Genomic DNA, 18519 nt, shown 5'->3' on the forward strand with positions numbered 1-18519 from the left:
CCAGGGCCAACAAGAAGTACACGAAACCCACTCCTCCATGTATGTATTTTCGCATGAAGATTTTCGCAGTAGCACTTATCAATTCAAGTTGTGTTTGACACATTTGTATTAATGTCATGAAAGTACCCGTTTGCAAAATCTTGTAGGTTACTCGTATCTCATAGATAAGGCCTCTGGCCATTTATACATGAATGATGATGGAAAAGCTATCATCTCTAGGATGCATTAGTTGTGCCAACAAGTATTTCGGCACAACATTACAGACAAGTGGAAGGGGATCCCAGATGCCAGCAAGGAGTACATAATCGATACATTGTATCGAGAGTTCCCTCAGCCCTCTAGCAATGATAGATTTTCGAGAGGGTGGATCATGACGCGTATGCGTGACTATCAGTCGCATAGGCGGTCTGATGCACGCGAAGCAGTCAAGGAGGGCGTTGCAAAGTCTTGTCATTATTTGGGATCGATTGTCTAACTTCTTTGACAGCAGGAATTGTCTCTTAGCCCTGTGTGGCTCTAACTGTGGCAGGGCTGCATCTGCAGCGCTGCCACAAAAAAAAAATATTCTCTGTAACCGTCGGTATCAGCGTCGGAAAATAATTATGCAATCGTCGATATTAGCATCGAAAATTCTCTGCAACCGTCGGTATTAGATTTAGCGACGCTAATACTGACGGTTTTCTAGCGACGCTAATACCGACAACGGGGATATTTTTTATATATAAAGAAAATGTCGTTATAGCGTGCATATGTTGTAGTGAATTAAGAGTAATATTGATACATACATCAATGGCAAATTAGAGAAAGATCTTCACATGAACAACAATGGATAGCTAGTATTCCCTATTAAAACACTCTACAATAGTGATAATCCACATGAATTAGTCCTCTCCTGGACATCAAGAGCTTCACCTTTTTATCTTTTTGTCTTTCCCTTGCTTTCTCCTTGATTTTAACAAGTAATTCCAAGCTCTTTCCTTACCACTTTCCGTAGAGTAGTAGGCACCAACAATAGCCCAAATTTTGCATCGAAAAATGTAGGGTCAACCCTATAGGTCATTCACAATGCAAACCTCATTCAAATCTTGCCTAGGGTCACTAATTTTTTCTAGTTTGCTACCCATTAAAGGTACTTATCACCTTGCACTCTATTTCAAAAGCAAGGGAGCTTCTCATGAAAAAAATGTGTATTCTTTTTTATGCAATTTGAAAATTAGTAGCTCCATGTTTTTTCTTTTGTTCCAAGGTTGGTCGTATGTATAGTCATGGTTATGTGCAGCTAAGCTATAGAAAGATAGTGTACTTCTAGACATGACCCTCTTATTGTGATGATCAATGCATTTGCTAATGTAGCTAACATCTTTTTCCCTAGATCACAATACATGTCTATTTACCCACCTCTAACCTTGTTTCCTTGTAGTGATGTAAGAGACATTCTAGTGTATTGTCATGGTTTGACTAGGGTATTTAGAATGAAGAGGTTTATAGACATTGATCACCTACATAATCAATTTGAAATATAAGATAACTCAAAGGGCTTTGATAACCCACGAAATGTATTTAACTTAGGTTTGATGTAATAATTGAGAAAGTGGTGTCTCAAATTGTTACAGAGCCAGTTAGCTTTGAGGATTTTCTATTAATATGCTAAAACTTAGAGAGATTATAGCTTGTAAATATATTTTTTGAAATAATGTTAAAATTTGAAAATGTATGTTCAAATTCCTTGATTTTCTAGTTTAAGAAAAGTCCATAATTTGTGTATGTTTCTTCATAGTATTTTTCTCAAACATTGGTTCAATGGACTAGATAAATGTATGGCTTGATGCTATGCACTATTCTTGATGGTCTAGTATAATGCCCTCAAAATGTGGAGGAAGAGAACAAGGTGATGAAGTTAAAAATTGTTATGTATAATAATTGCAATCATGCATAGATATATATATATATATATATATATATATATAGAGAGAGAGAGAGAGAGAGAGAGAGAGAGGGAGAGTGTGTGTGTGTGTGTGTGTGTGTGTGTTTTTGAGTTTAAATATCTTTTCAATACTATCTTTGTTCATAATATAATGTGATGCGCATGGCATCCAACATGACCCAAGCCTTCTCCAAAGATAGCAACGTGGGATCTAATGATAATGGTTTCTCAATACAATGTTCCAAACGCAATATTCCCCACATCCTAAACTTTGGAGCCATTCCAAAACAAAAGCTAAAGAGGGGGCAAGGATGGGGCAATGGATCTCCCAATAAGGTTCCAACCCTTGCACAAAGATAGAAACATGGAATCTAATGAGATTGATTTCTCAATGCAATCGATCGGCCAATCAGGTCCCAGTATAGAAGCATGGATCTAATGAGAATGATTGCTGAGGGCAATGTTCCAAACATAAGAAACTTAACAGCCGTCCCAGAACAAAAGCTGCGAGGGGCAATCGATCGGCCGAAGGAGACAAGCTTTAATGCCGGCTGTGGGGTGATTAACGAGAAGCCATATTATCCATTTTGCATCCGACCATTATAACAGTTGCTCTCTCGCTAAAGCTCTCGTATGTAGCTTTTCAGTACGATGACCAAAACATACGGCACGCTTGCGATACTAGCCATTATTATTGGTGTTGCAGGGGTGATGAGCGGAGGGACGGGGGCGGCGCAACGGCTTGCCAGGATAGGGGTGTCGCACATATACGATGATGCGGACAGCCCCTCGTCGCGGGCCGCAGGAGCACCACCACCACTAGTGCTGGAAGGAGGAGGAGGAGGAGGAGCAGGAGGAGAAGGAGAAGGCCACGGCTGCGATGAGGCATGCTTATCAGCAGCACGTACGTCGAGGCGCATCCTGAAGAATCAGAACGACAGGAGAAGCCGGAGATCGACAAGGAAGCTGGTGACGCCGTCCGGGAGAGTGACTACGTACGTGGGTCACAGGGGGCGATCCAGCGAGTATTACGTGCGTCTGAGCGCGGGGACGCCCGAGCAGCCCGTGGCCATGCTGCTGGACACGGGGAGCAGCCTGCCCTGGTTGCAGTGCAAGCCCTGTGACCGCTGCTACCCCGAGCAGTATCCCGTCTTCGATGGCGCCCGCTCCTCCAGCTTCCGTAGCCTCACATCTCAGGACCCCTACTGCGACAGCGTCCAGCAATCTCCCTATGGCACCGGCGCCGACGACCGGTAGGTCTCACTCACCCTTCCCCGTTCCTTATATCGGCTGAGGACATATTGTTGTAGGGATGGTTAGGTCTTATCAGAGAAAAAGTACATATAGTTATAACTTATAGCAATGGTTAGGTCTTATGAAAGAAAAAGTACATGCGGATATTACATGTATGTAAGAGCATCTAGCTTGTTCTCCATGAGATTGTTTTTCTCCATTTCACTAAATACCTTTTCTTGATATCATTGGGGCTTTGAGGTGCCCAAGCCCCAATCCTCCTAGACCTTTCTAGTTCATTGTAGGAATGGTGTGTTTTGCCATTGACTTTATAGAGTTAAGCTATTCAAAATAAGGTTTCTATAATATAGTACAAGATAATAAGCTAATGTAACTCAAAAAATTGGTTGTCCTCATATACGCATAGGCTAAGGAGTATTTTCATACCTAGACTCCTTTTAGTAATGAGAAAAATAATATTAAGTTTTATTTACAATATATTCTTCAAAAATATTTTGTAGAAGACTCAAATAGATATTGTTTTGAGATTGTATGGAATATAAATCATGCTAGGTCTTGCACATATAAAGTTGAGTATGTGGATGATGATAGTAGTGAGGGTGACATCGTGGAAGAAAATCTCACCTTCTTTGATCGTGACACTGGTGATTCTCTTGCAATGATGATCGGGTTTGGATGTGGGACAAAAAACACTTTGGAAAATGTTTTAGCCTCATCTGGTATATTGGGTCTAGCAAAAGATCAAGGGCTATCGCTCATGGAGCAAGTAGATGATAGTTATGGGGGTGAGTTTTCCTACTGCTTAGCACCACGCGGCTCTGAACCCGATGCTGGATTCTTGTACTTAGGGCGTGGGTCTATACCAAAGGATTACTACTTCTCAACCACACCGTTCTTGGAGGGTACCATGGAAAGCTATTGGTATGTGGAGGTGGTTGACATAATAGTAGATGTGGTCTCCATCAACATTCCCTCTGGTACTCTTGACTACAATTATAACACTGGTGTGGGAGGCACTATTATCGATTCTGGCACCCTCTTCTCTTACATCACCCCTGTTGCATACTTACTATTTCGAGATGCTTGGCGGTTAGCACTCCGCCCTTACCTAGGTGATCCAGGGCCTGGATACAAAGATCTTGACACTTGCTACAACTATTCCTTTGATATTGAAGATGACCTTCCTGAAATCACATTTGTGATGCGCAATGGCAACCGATTCACCCTTAATGATGCTGGTAAAGTTTTCATCTATACTTCTGATAGTGGGCTTCGTCGCATGTGTTGGCCTTATCTCCCTACTGAAAATGATGATGGTGAAGCATTCCTTATAGGATCAATCAGCCAACAAACTATTCAAATGATTTTTGATGTCTCTAACAATGAGCTTGGTTGGTTGTATGGTGAGTGCTTATCTAGTAGCTAAGGTCACTTATTTCTTTAAGAAAAAGCTCTCGTTTCTTGTATCAACATTGTTGGACAGAGTTGGATTTGTGGTAATTGGAAGGATCCTTTTACCTTTGCCTTATTCTCCACTAATATTTCTCTTCAAAAGGTAAAATGATAAGTTTTTATAAATTTATTTTGATTCTCCATCGAAAAAAAATCCATTCAAATAAAGATTTTGAGTGAGTAAGTGAGAGTGCATGTCAATACATATATACATGTGTGTGTGTGTGTGTGTGTGTGTGTGTGTGTGTGTGTGTGTGTGTGTGTGTGTGTGTGTGTGTGTGTGTGTGTGTGTGTGTGTGTGTGTGTGTGTGTGTGTGTGTGTGTGTGTGTGTGTGTGTGTGTGTGTGTGTGTGTGTGTGTGTGTGTGTGTGTGTGTGTGTGTGTGTGTGTGTGTGTGTGTGTGTGTGTGTGTGTGTGTGTGTGTGTGTGTGTGTGTGTGTGTGTGTGTGTGTGTGTGTGTGTGTGTGTGTGTGTGTGTGACAATGACAAAGCTTACTACATAACAAAGAGACTAACATGTTTTGCTAATCTGTCATGTATGGATCTATCATACAATAGACTTACTTTTAAAATGGATTTATTTCATAACCTTCATTATAAATATAACATCATGTAACAACCTTACATCTACTTGTTTGCCTCGCTTACTAAGTAGGGATTGACCACCACTGTCTAGAAAATGATAAGAATAGAAGTATTGACTTAACAACCTTACATCTACTTGCTTGCCTCGCTTACCACCACTGTCTAGAAAATGATAAGAATAGAAATATTAGTAACTAGGTTTAATCCATCTATATGGAGCATGTTTGCATCCTATGCCGACATTCTAGTAGGTTTTCTTACTATGCTAGTAAATTAAATTAAGTTTAGTGTATCTCTATGGGGCATGCTTGCATCCTTTTCCAACATACTAGTAGGTTTTCTTACTACACTAGTTAATAATAGAAAGATAATGTAAATTTGGGTAAATTAGTTGCAAAGTAGCATTGTGTGGCACACATGATTATGGACAAGTTTAGGAAATTTTAAAAAGTTTAAAAATGTGGAATTACTACAAGGGATTAGGCTCAAACACAACCTCATTGATGCATTTTTAAATTGAGAAATAAAACTTATGGACACATCTATGGTCATGAAAACATGTGTGTCAAGAGACCCACAATATCTATAATCATGTTTATTTTGGGACTTTAAGCACACTTTTTTATATGTGACAAAACTTGTAATTTTCATGTTAATTTGAATGGATTTTTAAATGTACTTTGACCTACAATTTTCATGTGCATGTTTATGTTACTATAGATGCACTCTATGTAGAAAAAAAAACAAATTGTTATTGCTTTGTAAAGCTATGCCCTATAGCCATAGTTCTATAATTAATAGCTTCCTGGTTTTTCTCTTCTAGCCTTGTATACTCATTGAACTGAGTGTCAACTTTACAAATTGTATATTTTGCATATTAGGAAACTATTTTACACATTAACAAAGATTGAGACAATTAAATATAGGCAATAAAAATGACCAAGAGTAGCTCGTATTACTTGAAAATGACTAAGAGTAGCTAATATTACTTAATATATATATAAGATATGCATGTTTTTAAAGCTAGCTACTAGTATGGCTTGTAGTACCTAATAGGCTACTATATACATAAAATATATTTACATGTTTTTATGGCTTCTAGTTCCTAATAGGCTAAGTCTATGTACATCAAAGCTCATATGTCTTGTGAAGAGCTATCACCACCATCTCCTCCCTTTGTATCATTAATATCATCATCCTCATCGCTATCTTGCTCTCATTCGTGGTGCTCTTCGCTCTAATTTGCATCACCTCTACTCTACCTCCTCCCTCTCCAACTGCATTGTTAGATTGTTGACTCACTAAATACAAAAGATTAAAGCTTAGGATAAGTTAAAACTTGAAATGCATTTAATAAAATAAACAACTTAGCAAACACTACAAGATATAAGCCATATATCGACATTCAAAGTGATGAAAATTTTTTATTCAAAAAATTACCCCCATCATCGCTAAAACCATCAGTATATATGTCTCTACAAAATCATTTCCATTTGCGTGGCAATATGCATTGCTATGTGTGTCATGTCACTATTTTTGTCACACTAAATAGGTGCTATTTGTGTCACATCACTATTTGCATCGCTAAATATGCAAATAGCAATGCATATTGTGGCACACATTGTAATGCAAATAGCGACCCACATTGTGATACATATAGTGACATGTGCAAGTTTATTTATGACATTAATAGCGGCAATTGTAGAGGGGGGAAAATTTTGGGTGGTAGGACATGTGTTAGGAGATTCTAAAATGAAAGGCTTCATTGATTCAATTTCCAAATAAGTACAATATCGACAATGATATATCATAAAACTATATGGACTGATATGGATCAAAATCTAAAATAGAAAAATATATCAATAAATAACGCAAAATACTAGTCCATACAAAGAATGAGAAATATATCAAAGGAGGTGTACAAAGAAAGAGCCTGCATTGAGCATAGGGCCAAAAAAGGAAGAAATGTGTACTCCATGAATCCAAGCAACTGCTATAACTCCCCATCATTTGGGAGTTCGTCTCGATGCAATGAAGTGTCAAACGGACTCTGTAATATAAAACAACCAAATATTAATCTACATTACATAATACATCACAAAAAAACTAAAAACTAACATGAAAGAGGCGTGAATTATCAGACTACCACACACACATAATCTATTGAGTGATGCAAGGAAAAGATAGTAGCATTGTTAGAAATAAGGTTATTTTAGTACAAGTAGTATATCAAATAAGAAAGTGAACATAACCAAAAGAAAACTTATGAGATCCTCCAAATAAGTTCTATGTCTGCCACTCCCAAGATGATGCATATCTCCTGCCTTTAGCCATGCCCTCGTTGCCTCCTACTACTATAGTCATTGTCTTAGAGAATATGTGGTCTCCTCCCTGAGTCTCCACTAATCCTGTGTGTCCAACCACTCAGGCTTTGGAGCACCACTCTTGATTGATTTGCATGCATCCGACTATCTAGTGACATATATGCACACATACAATCCATCATCCATCCAATGAAAAGTCGGTCAATCAAGTGTAGGTATGGAGAACTCCTCGTGCAAGGATGCAACCACATATTCCTTGCCTCCCTTTGGTATATTTTCAAGTGGTCTAGAACATTGTGCCTAAATACCTACTGACACAACTTCCTCATGCATGCCATTACCCTTCTTGCCTCAGTATTGATGATCATGGCACTGATTTTCTCATCACCAAGTACCCATACCCTAGTGAGGTGCATCTAAGATAGACCCTCTTCCACATGTGATCACTCTACTAGGTATAGCCAAGAGATCCTTGTTTTTTTGGTGTACTTGTAGGGGTGGTGTCTCTTAGAGTAGCATCCATAGGGGTGCCACCTGCGAACAACTGAGGGAAACCTAGAGTCAGGGGAGTAGAGGTCCCTATAGGTGTAGCAATTCCTGTAGATAACAATATATTAGAAAATTTGGAAATTTCCATGCACTTTGGAAACCTCCAATACTTTTAATATTTGACCACATGGTCAAATATTTTTGTCTTACTTAAAGGTGGAGTCTACCCTAAATGCTACATAAGCTACCTTCCCTAATCCCACTTTCAAATATGGATCAAGATTTAGTCATGTAATCAAATATTTATCACTTATTTGAAATTGGGATTTGGAAAATTTTGAAACTCTCTAATATGGTGTTAGATGATAAGTGTCCACTCCATCCATGGGATATGGACACTGCATTGGTGTCTCCACAGCATGCACCTAAGCCACCATCTCTAGAACAACTGCATGTATGGGAACAAGGAGTAGTAATCAGCCGTGGAGTCACAATATATGTATCTCCACAACACCCCCTTGAACCATCCCTAGAATGAGGAGGTGAGGAAGTCTCCACCTCTCTCAGGCATCCACCACCTCCATCAGTCAAGTGAGACGTCCTTAAGCCTTCTTCCAAGACTAACCTACAGCATCAACTCTACCTACTAAAGGTCAACATGTCAGAGTGTACAGATGTAGGAACACACTGAACACCCAGATAATCGAGACAACTCCTTGCCATATCTTTGAAGCATGCCATTTGATCTTAAGGCATATGTGTAAAGATCTCCTGCAACTCCTCATATGTCATTCCTCGGCTCATCTTGCTTATTGGATCATCTATAGTGATCTCCAAAGCCAAAAAATGATGTTAGTGTAATCAACGTAAGAGTGAAGGTGAAGCATGATAATATATATTTGCAAAGAAGGATGTTAGTTTAAAAATATATAATGAAGTACTAGTATAAGCAAACAGTCAATGAATCTGACAAGCAGACACAAATACAACAGTTCCTACAAGTCCATGATAAGTTTTTGGCATAGCTTGGCATAGATTGGAAGGTCTCTCCATAGGTTCCCATAGAAATAGGAGTCTACTTCATTCTCGAAGTATTCTTGTACTACAATCTCTTTCCTTAGATTACCCATGTTTTTTTTCTCTGCACACTACAAGCCCTCCTTGTCCTCCACCCCTTGCACCCGGGGGATCCACTAGGGTTTACCATAGGGTACCACATGAGTGTAAGGGAGGGGGGTTATTTAAGGGAAGGAAGGTGCATTTTATAAGGTAAGGTCCCATAAATAGGGGGTAGATAAGGGGTATTTTCATATATTTCTTGCATGTAGGTGACGTTTCCTTATTACTATTAGTGAATCCCATGCAATAGCGACTCCTCTACCTCATAACATGCCACCAATGAGGTTCTCTTGGGTAGAAGATTTAAAAAAAGCCTACATCAAAGAAAAAAAAATTGATGGCTATTTTGTACTATGGAAAAATTAACAAAAAGGTCATGCAACTATTCATAACCTGGGAATACAAATGTGTCATGTAGATCATTCCATCTTTTCTCAAAGTCTACCTCCAAGAATTGAGAGGATCCTCACTGAATGGTTGCCCCTGCTCCTTTGACTACTTAAATCATTATACATCAAATAAGATCATGGAAAAGCTACAATAATGTACTAAAATAACACTTTGCAGGTTACCAAAATACTCAAACTCATCCACTATAATGTTTGAATCTAGGGCCCGCTTATCGACTTTCCTACTCAAACTTCGCCATGATACCATAATTGATTGTGGAGTGCATTTTGTTAATGCACTCAACTTTGAAATGTTGCCATACCGCATTGTAGATTTTGTACTATACATTGGAACACCTGTGTTAATTGCTACGTACAATTACTAGATACAACAATAAAGAAAGCACTTGGTTACCTGCGAACTACATACCCTTGATAACTCCCAGTCCTTCCTAGAGACTTTCACCTCTTAGAATGAAGCTACGGGCAAGGCATTATGCAACCATCTCATAGACATGAACCATGGCATCTCCTCCATACCCTTGGGATATCAAACTGGCCACTAGCATGTGTACTATGCTAGTGAAATTCTAATCGTACTGCCTCACTTTCTCTTTTGGCCTACTCATGCCTACCATGCCACTTCTCCATGGATGCATAGTGCAATATACCAAAACAATTCACTTTCTTCTCCATGGCACCATCCATCATCTTTTCTATTCCATTTGTGACCACCACATCTCCTATTAGTCTATCATCATCCTTTAGCATCCACAACATCTTGTTATTGGAATCCACCATCAGTAGTAGCCACTCCAAAATAGACACCAATGCCTCCCACACTAGCCAACCTTTAGCCATGCTACCCTTTGGATGACGAGCTCCTTATTGCACAAAGCCTTTCAAGGTTTCCATTAAGCCCTCCAAGAAGAAAATCCATCTAGTATGGACCAGTTGCACTCTCCACTTCATCCATAAGATGTACTAAGAGACGAGTTTATATCGTGAGCATACCTGTGGGTAAAGACTTCTGAAAGACACAGAGTATTTCTACTTCTCCTTGTCTTGTGCATTCAATGAGGATATCTTGATCTCCTTTTGTGAGATCCACTATTCTAATTTTAATAACTCATAAATTGCTAAACGTATCTCTGGAGTGAGACACCCCATGATTGCAATCAGTAGTATGAATTACTAGAAATTTACATATTACAAACTATAGATCAATACAAAGTAATGAGATACCGGATGTACTTACTATTAATACGGGGATAAACCTAGCATATCTTATGCCAATCATGGGATTTTAGTCCTATTAGTTGGTCATCTTTAAAAAATGCGGACCTAAGAGAACCCATCATATTTGTCAACATGCAAATAGAGTTGATAATTTGCTTCACCATGCACTCCCTTTTAGTGGATAGGACCCAAGGATCAAGAGGTAGTTGCATATGACCATCAAAGCTCCTTTGTGGCCAAAGCATCTCCAACTTTCCTACCTCATTTAAATCCATTCATACCCCTAGAGTGTCTCTCCTTGCTATGATATGGTCCCACAACAAGTTGCCAATATTCTTAACAATGTGCATGGGATCCAACAAATGGTTGATTTGTAAATGGGTCCAATATGGCAACTCGTAGAGAATTGAAAACCGTTGCATTCCACTTGGAAGTGACTCCTCATGAACCACCTTCCACTCATACTAGCTTTGGGTATTCATTCGTGTGGAGGGTTGTCCAAGGAATCCCGCTCTTAAATCATGGTACTCTAGCAAGAATGTGGCATACCCCTAATCAACCATCTTCATCATGGTCCACAAACTTTGAGAGTCCAACTTTGGTCCACATAATGGACATCCATGATAACCTAAGTGACTACGTCTATCACAATATTTATATCTAGTCAATACGAACATAAACAAGCCATATGAGATGCCAAAAACAATAGCATAATCTCATTTACTTGAGCACTTTTTGAATCCCAAAAATTCATGTATGGTCCATATAAAAATGGCTCGTATGTTAATGGACCACCTCCTAATATGCTTTCTTATGTCTTCCAAAGTAATCCCTCCTCCCACAAAATCTTAAGCTCGGTCAACTAATGGATAGAGATAGACACCCATATATACTTATGAGCACCACACTTCAAACATGTTTCCATGGACTCATATTCTCCTCGAAAGAGCACATAATCATTCACATATGTATAAATACTATTACAATCCATGCCAAGCTTCCATAACACTTGTCGCGTATCGTCACGAGACTCAAGCATTGTGTTTCTAGATGGCAGTATGTGACATTTTAGTAGCTTGAAAAAAATCCAAATATCTTTGAAGAAATAAAAAATTATTCTTATTTATACATCAAGACAAAGGAGTGTAGTATGTACCTGAACAACTCAGTCACACTTGCATTGCTCCATCCGTAATTTGCATGTATATTTAGGACCGCATGGAGCATCCTTAAGTGAGATTCTCGACACTTATCATATAATGGTGTGTATATCTTCTCTCTTAATGGATCAGATGACCCCATATCTATGGGTAGTAACACATCAATCATAGCCTTCATTTTAGGCTCCAACATTTGAGGAAGGTTTGGATGGTCTCCAATGTCTTCTAATGTCAAGGGTATAATCACTAGAGTGCCCTCTAATAGGTTTATTGGCTCGGGAGCTCCTTCCACTATACGGCCACAAAATCTTCTTACAAACCATAATAGGTGCATTGCTTGAGATGCACCGGCATCTCCTTGTGGACATTTCTAGGGCATATTTAATATTATTGAAGTTTATTTTAACTAGATTTTAATTTCAAAGCATGATCGATACACACTTTGTGTTGAGATATCGAGCTCCACTCGTGATATGCCAGGGTGACCGTTGTGCATTTATGTCACCAACGTGTCAGTTTGCAGATGCGGTTGGTACACCGCCCATGAATAATAGCTACATGACAGCTATCCTTATCTACTCTAGTTCGTGGCTCAGTTAGTATGCCACCTTAGTTAGTTGAGTTTGGTTTGAGACCCATATATAGGGTTCTTCTATTTCTATGTACTAGAGTTCTTTTGGCTTACACAACTAAGAAGAGGAAAACTGTTTTCAGCCTCCACCCTTGTGTGTATTCCCCCATTGTGCAAGCAAGAAAGCTACAAGTGAGACTCCTTCCTTCTCTCCCACAATCTTGACACTTTGCTCATCAATGACTCAAAGTCCAAGACTACTTGATAAATGATTTCTAATTGAAAATTTCCAAAGCATCACATGCAATCTATAGACAAGTGGTGTTTTTGTTGAATTGCAATTTTTCTTTATGTCACAGTGGACAATACACTTCTCTCTCAAATCATCACTCTATGTTCCTCCCTCTTCCTCCCTCCCCTCCTCTATATTTTTGTCTAGTTCTCTTTTTGCTTCTCCCTCCCTAGATGGACATATACCCCTTTCCCTCTTTCTTTCTACCTCCCTCTCTTATCTCTCTCTATCCCTCTCTATCTTTTTTTTTAGTATTCCTCCATTTATTTCTCTCTATTTTTTCCTATCTTTCTTTGTTTCTCTTTCTCTTTCTCCTTATGTCTCTCTTTGTTTCTCTCTCTACATCTCTCTTATTATCTATCTAACCCTCTCTCTCCCTTCATATCTTTATTTCTCTCCCCCCTCCTTGTTTCTATTTTTCTCTCTCTCCCTCCATATCTCTGCTTCTCTCTCCTTCTCTCTCTTTGTTTCTCTCCATCCATCTCTCTTTTTTCTATCTCCCCCTCAATCTCTCCCTTCGTATCTTTATTTCTCCCCTCTCTCTCTCTTTGTTTCTATCTTTCTCTCTTCCTCATTCCATCTCTCTATTTTTCTCTCTTCCCCCCTCTCCCTCTTTTTTTCTCTATCTCTCCAACCCTCTCTTTGTTTCTACCTCGTCATTCCTCTCTATCTCTATGTTTTTGTTTCTCTCCCTCCCTCCCTCATTCTATTGCTTTATTTCTCTTTGTTTTTGTTTCTTTTTTTCTTCCTCTATTTTTCTCTCCCCCTTCCTCTTTTTTCTCCCTCCCCCTCTCTCTCCTTCTCTCCCTCCCTCCCTCTCCGTATTTCTCTCTCCTCCTCTCTCCCTCTCTTTGTCTTTCTCCCTCCCTTTCTTTCTCTCCCTCCCTTCCTCTCTTTACTTCTCTCTCTTCTCCCGTCTTTCTTTGATTCAGGCTTTCCCTCTCTCTCCTCTCTCTTGCTTTGTTTCTCTCCCTCTCCCTCCTCTCTCTTTCTCTCCCTTACTCCTTCTATTTTTCTATTTTGCCCTCTCTCTTTGTTTTTTTTTCTTTCTCTCCCTCCCTCCGTATGTCTATTTTTTTCTCTTGCCCCTCTCTCTCCCTCTTTGTTTCTCTAGTCCCCATCCCTTCCTCTTTGTTTTCCCCATCCCTCTCTTTGTCTCTCTCCCTCTCTCTCCTTCTCTCTCTCTTCTTTCCTCTTTCTTTGTTTCTCTCCCTCTCTCTCATTCTCTCTCTCTCCCTCCTCTCTTTCTCCCCCTCCCTCTCTCTATTTTTCTCTCTCCCCCCTCTTTGTTTGTTTCTATTTCTTTCTCTCTCTCTCTCCCTCTCTCCTTCTCTTTGTTTCTACACCTCTCTATCCCTCTCTTTGTTTCTCTATGCCCCCTCTCTTCCCTCTTTGTTTCTATCCCTCTCTCTCTCTCTCTCTCTTTCTCTTTTTCCGGCCCTCCTTCTCTTTCTCTCCCTCCCTTCCTCTGTCTATTTCTCTCTCCCTCCCTCCCTCCCTCTCTTTATCTTGCTCTTCCCCCCTCTTTCTTTGTTTCTCTCCCTCCCTCCCTCTCTCTATTTCTCTCTCTCTCTTGCCCTCCCTCTCAATGCATCTCTTCACAAACAAAAAAGTAAAGAGGAGAAGAAAATACAAAAACAAAGAGAGGAGAAACAATGTACCTACCTCAAAGGCTCAAAGAAGAAACCCTTTGCCTTTGTGGCTTCCCTGCCTTTTTTCCTTTGCAGTCCTCTCCTCCTTCTTTGTTGGCGACAGTGCGGCAGTGGGTGGTTGCTCTCTCTCTCTCTCTCTCTCTCTCTCTCTCTCTCTCTCTCTCTCTCTCTCTCTCTCTCTCTCTCTCTCTCTCTCTCTCTCTCTCTCTCTCTCCCCCACACACACACACATACACAAAGCTTTGAGCTCTCTCTCTATCTCTTTCATTTTCTTTTGCTTGTTTTCTCTAAAAATGCTACACTCGATTTTTTATTGCTATTTTTTTTCTCAGTATACCATTGCTATTGGCTTCACTATTTGCATCGCTATTGGCAACTTAATAGCAATACAAATGTGATGATGCCAATTCGAGTCAAAAATGATCGTCGGTATGTCTTTGTGTCCTTGTAGTGAAAGCCTTTGTACCGTTATTTCATGCTATTGGCTATCTATGATGATGCCTTTCTGCTACACGTGTGTGCATGTGTCAAGCTTATTATGATGATGCCTATAAGCTGTCTCACAGTTAGTGAAAAGTTGGCTAACAATACTCAACTACTGAATGAAAACACTACAAGTATTAGATAAAAATAGTAATAAATAGGCACATATAAAAACTAAAAGAATATATATACTTATATGAATTTTTGTTTCCATGTATCGGTGCCTCATTACCCAAAATGCAACAAACCAAATCATTCAATTTGTATTCTTTGTGCCTCCCTCTACATCCCCTATTCCACCCTACTTTGGCTTCTATCCACTCTTAACTATGTGCATTCATCACCTTTGGCTTATTATGTAAGTCTTCCTTTGATCTTCTCTTATTTTTTACTACTCTATGTTTGATTGTGTATCTCTTATAGAAACGTACGCTTCTGATTGAGCGTAATGGTCTATAAAACTCATATTAGATACTTTTCATGCACTCAACAATGGTTGCCAACTATGCATTTGGATCTTGGTTTTGATGGCTGAAAAGCAATCTCTACAATCTGCTCATGCTACAGTGCACAAGTAGCTCAAGGCATCCATTCTCCTAAAAGCTTTGAGGACTCCACCTGAAGTATTTAGCTGGTAGTACACATACGACTCGAGTTCTACCTTCCTCTCTTCGTATTGTTAGGTTATATCTCTATTTTTCTATCATTAGGGGAAATTTGAGGTCAAAAAATATCCTTGTAAGGGAGGTTGACCAAAACATACCCTCAAAAATGGGGGCACGATAAAGTTCTTGCAAATATGACAACATTCAATAGGAAAAATTTAATCTTTGCTATAACTTCATTGGCCCACTTTCAAAACCTAAGAGCCCATGTATCAATGAAAAGCTATTGAAGAGTAGATTCTAAAAATGTAATCTCCAATAAGTTTGGAGTTCAATTGCAAAACTTTTATCATGCCCCAAATTTTTTTGGGAGTATTTTAGTCAAACTCCCTTACAAGGCCATTGTTTCACCTTAAAATTTCCATAATGTGAGAGGGGCTCCAATCACCATACAAAAAACCATTATGAAAGCAATATTTCCCTTGGTACTTATGCCCATGGCTACTACTACTAATATTGGGGTAAAGGCTAATGGCTGTAACCAGGTGGACATCCCTTGTGTATGTACATATAGTTATAATTATATAAAAGTGAAGATGACAAAGAATAAGGGTATCATTCATTTTGTACTCACATAACCCTCTTGTATTCTTCTCTCTCTTAACCATCTTGCACTCTCTAGCTTCACCTGCATTCCATTATTGCTTCCATCTGAAATGGTACGAGAGTGGTGTTTGGTATTTGTGGGAGCTCATGCTTAGAACAAAGAACATGAGAAGTGAATCTTTGTGTAAAATTCAAGGATTTGAGCTTCTTCTTCATCATTGATGCTTGTTGTCCACACATTGATAGAGGTGCTATTCTCATAGCTGGGATGTAGATCTGATTCAAACAAGTTGAGCCATTGAGGCTTTCCATTGAGCCCATTTTGACATTGATTTGGATAGTCATTAGTGGCTGGAAATTATGCAAAAAATTCTTATATTTGGATGATCTAAAAGAATTTTTGCATGCTCAAAGAGATTGAGCAACATTAAACCTTTTAAGAGAAGAGAAATCAACATTTTATTTCACTTTCTTCTTAACCAAAATTGTAAACCCTTTGGGCAACATTACACCTTAGGAGAAACATTGGGAATCTTTTCAAAAATTCCCCTTAAAAAGTCTAAATTCAATGTAAAAGTTAAAAATTTCATCTTTTGATTCATGCTTTTTCAAAAAACATGCAAAATCCTTCCATGTTCAAGATTTGAAGATTTTATAGTTTTTTTTAGGGAAACTAAATTTGATCTTATTTCATGCTTTGTGCTTGAGAAAAACTTAGTAATAGATAACTATGGCCCTAATTTTAAGTACATTTACATACTCAACTATGAAGTTCCTTTCTTGCAATGCTAAAACTAGCCAATTCCTAGCCATTTTTAAGCTTAATCGTAAATACAAAGTTTTTTTCTTCAATCGCCTATACTTATGTCCACCAACAACTCTAATCCCAAAAAAGATAGAATAGAGTATTGAGGAAGAATAATTTTCTACAAAAAACAAATACATGTTCCAATGTTTTGAGACCTAGACAAATAAGCTCTCTCTCTCTCTCTCTCTCTCTCTCTCTCTCTCTCTCTCTCTCTCTCTCTCTCTCTCTCTCTCTCTCTCTCTCTCTCTCTCTCTCTCTCTCTCTCTCCCCCTTGCATCTAGATATAAGCATACACTTACTCAAAGCATATGCAATGCTTGCACCTACATTAGCATAAAAATTTATAATTCAATGGAAGGGCTATTGTTTAGCTAATGAAAAACAAATAATAGTACTATGTCCATAGCTAAACATATTACTTAAGCTATAGATAATTAAAAATAACTAATGGCATGGCTAGAACAATGGCCATACTAAGGCATGTGGGGTGAACATGAGCTAAACCTTAGACGACTTGATCATAGCACATTGATGTTTCTCTATCTCTCTCTATGCAACGTATAGCTTATGATGTGTCAAACCTATGGCATGAATAGATCATTGCTGTGTGTGCCATCTCTTAGGTCCACCTCCTACACTAATTGGTTAATGAACTTTGTTAATGTGACATAGTGCCAGGTGCTAAAGGTGATTCGCTTTTTGATACACTACATCAAATCTTGTTATACTTATACAAAAATTTTAATTTTGGCTAGTTGAGTGATAAATTTCATCTTTTAAAAATAGCTTTTTATTCTTGGTTCAATGCAATCATAAAATTTCTCAATAAACTATGCAAAATTTTGACTTTTATTTTCTACTTTGATGCATCAAAGTATTGGAATATGTTTTTAATGTTTACTTTGTGTCTTGCATTGGCAATTATAATTTTATTAAAGTTTTCATGCATTTCACTATAGTTGAAGCGATACTATAGTTGTAACAAATACGCATATGAGGACACACAAAGCAATTGCATAATACAATGCTAAATCAATAAACTACTTGTTGAAGCACACATGGACACTACTGTGGTAGGCACATCCATTTGACAATTGGTGAGAGTGTCAACCCCTCACCCCTTGCTTCGATCACTTACTTTGCTACACCTCACTCGGCTTGTATATATGTCTTGTGTTTGTCTACTTACCATTGAAGCTGCTCTAGATTGGCTTCTAAACAAAGAGGGGGTGGAGTACCCTTTCCTTTTTTTGGTTTTGGTAGTTGTATGTCATCCAATGCGTGAAATTAATTTACTCTTTTTCTTGGAATGTGAAGAAACAAAAAAAAAACTATATTTAGTATGCCTTGTTATGAGAAGCTCATATAGATGGACACTGAATAGAATCTCATTAGTATGTTTCTAAAACTATATAACCTAATGTAGTAAGTAGAACTTTGCATGTACAAGATGATTGTTGGTCAACATGTAGACTCCCAAGCCTAAAAATTGAAAAGGATAATGTATACATACAATTACACTATTTACTTGAACATAAACTTAAGGAAAATGTGTATCTTTATGGTA

The 18519-nt window shown here is 38.6% G+C and overlaps 1 protein-coding gene across 1 annotated transcript; it reads left to right on the top strand.

The window, feature by feature from the left end:
- Window positions 1-2467: 2467 nt before the first annotated feature.
- Window positions 2468-4738, top strand: LOC148029267 (protein ASPARTIC PROTEASE IN GUARD CELL 2-like). The gene is made up of 2 exons (XM_087688686.1): window positions 2468-3177; window positions 3731-4738. The coding sequence occupies exons 1-2, from the start codon at window positions 2576-2578 to the stop codon at window positions 4602-4604; spliced, it is 1476 nt and encodes a 491-aa protein (XP_087544812.1). The 5' UTR covers window positions 2468-2575; the 3' UTR covers window positions 4605-4738.
- Window positions 4739-18519: the final 13781 nt, after the last annotated feature.

Source organism: Lygodium microphyllum, chromosome 11 (assembly GCF_053477565.2).
Source record: "Lygodium microphyllum isolate KBCC chromosome 11, Lygodium_microphyllum_v1.1.10, whole genome shotgun sequence".
In the NCBI taxonomy this organism is placed as follows: Eukaryota; Viridiplantae; Streptophyta; class Polypodiopsida; order Schizaeales; family Lygodiaceae; genus Lygodium; species Lygodium microphyllum.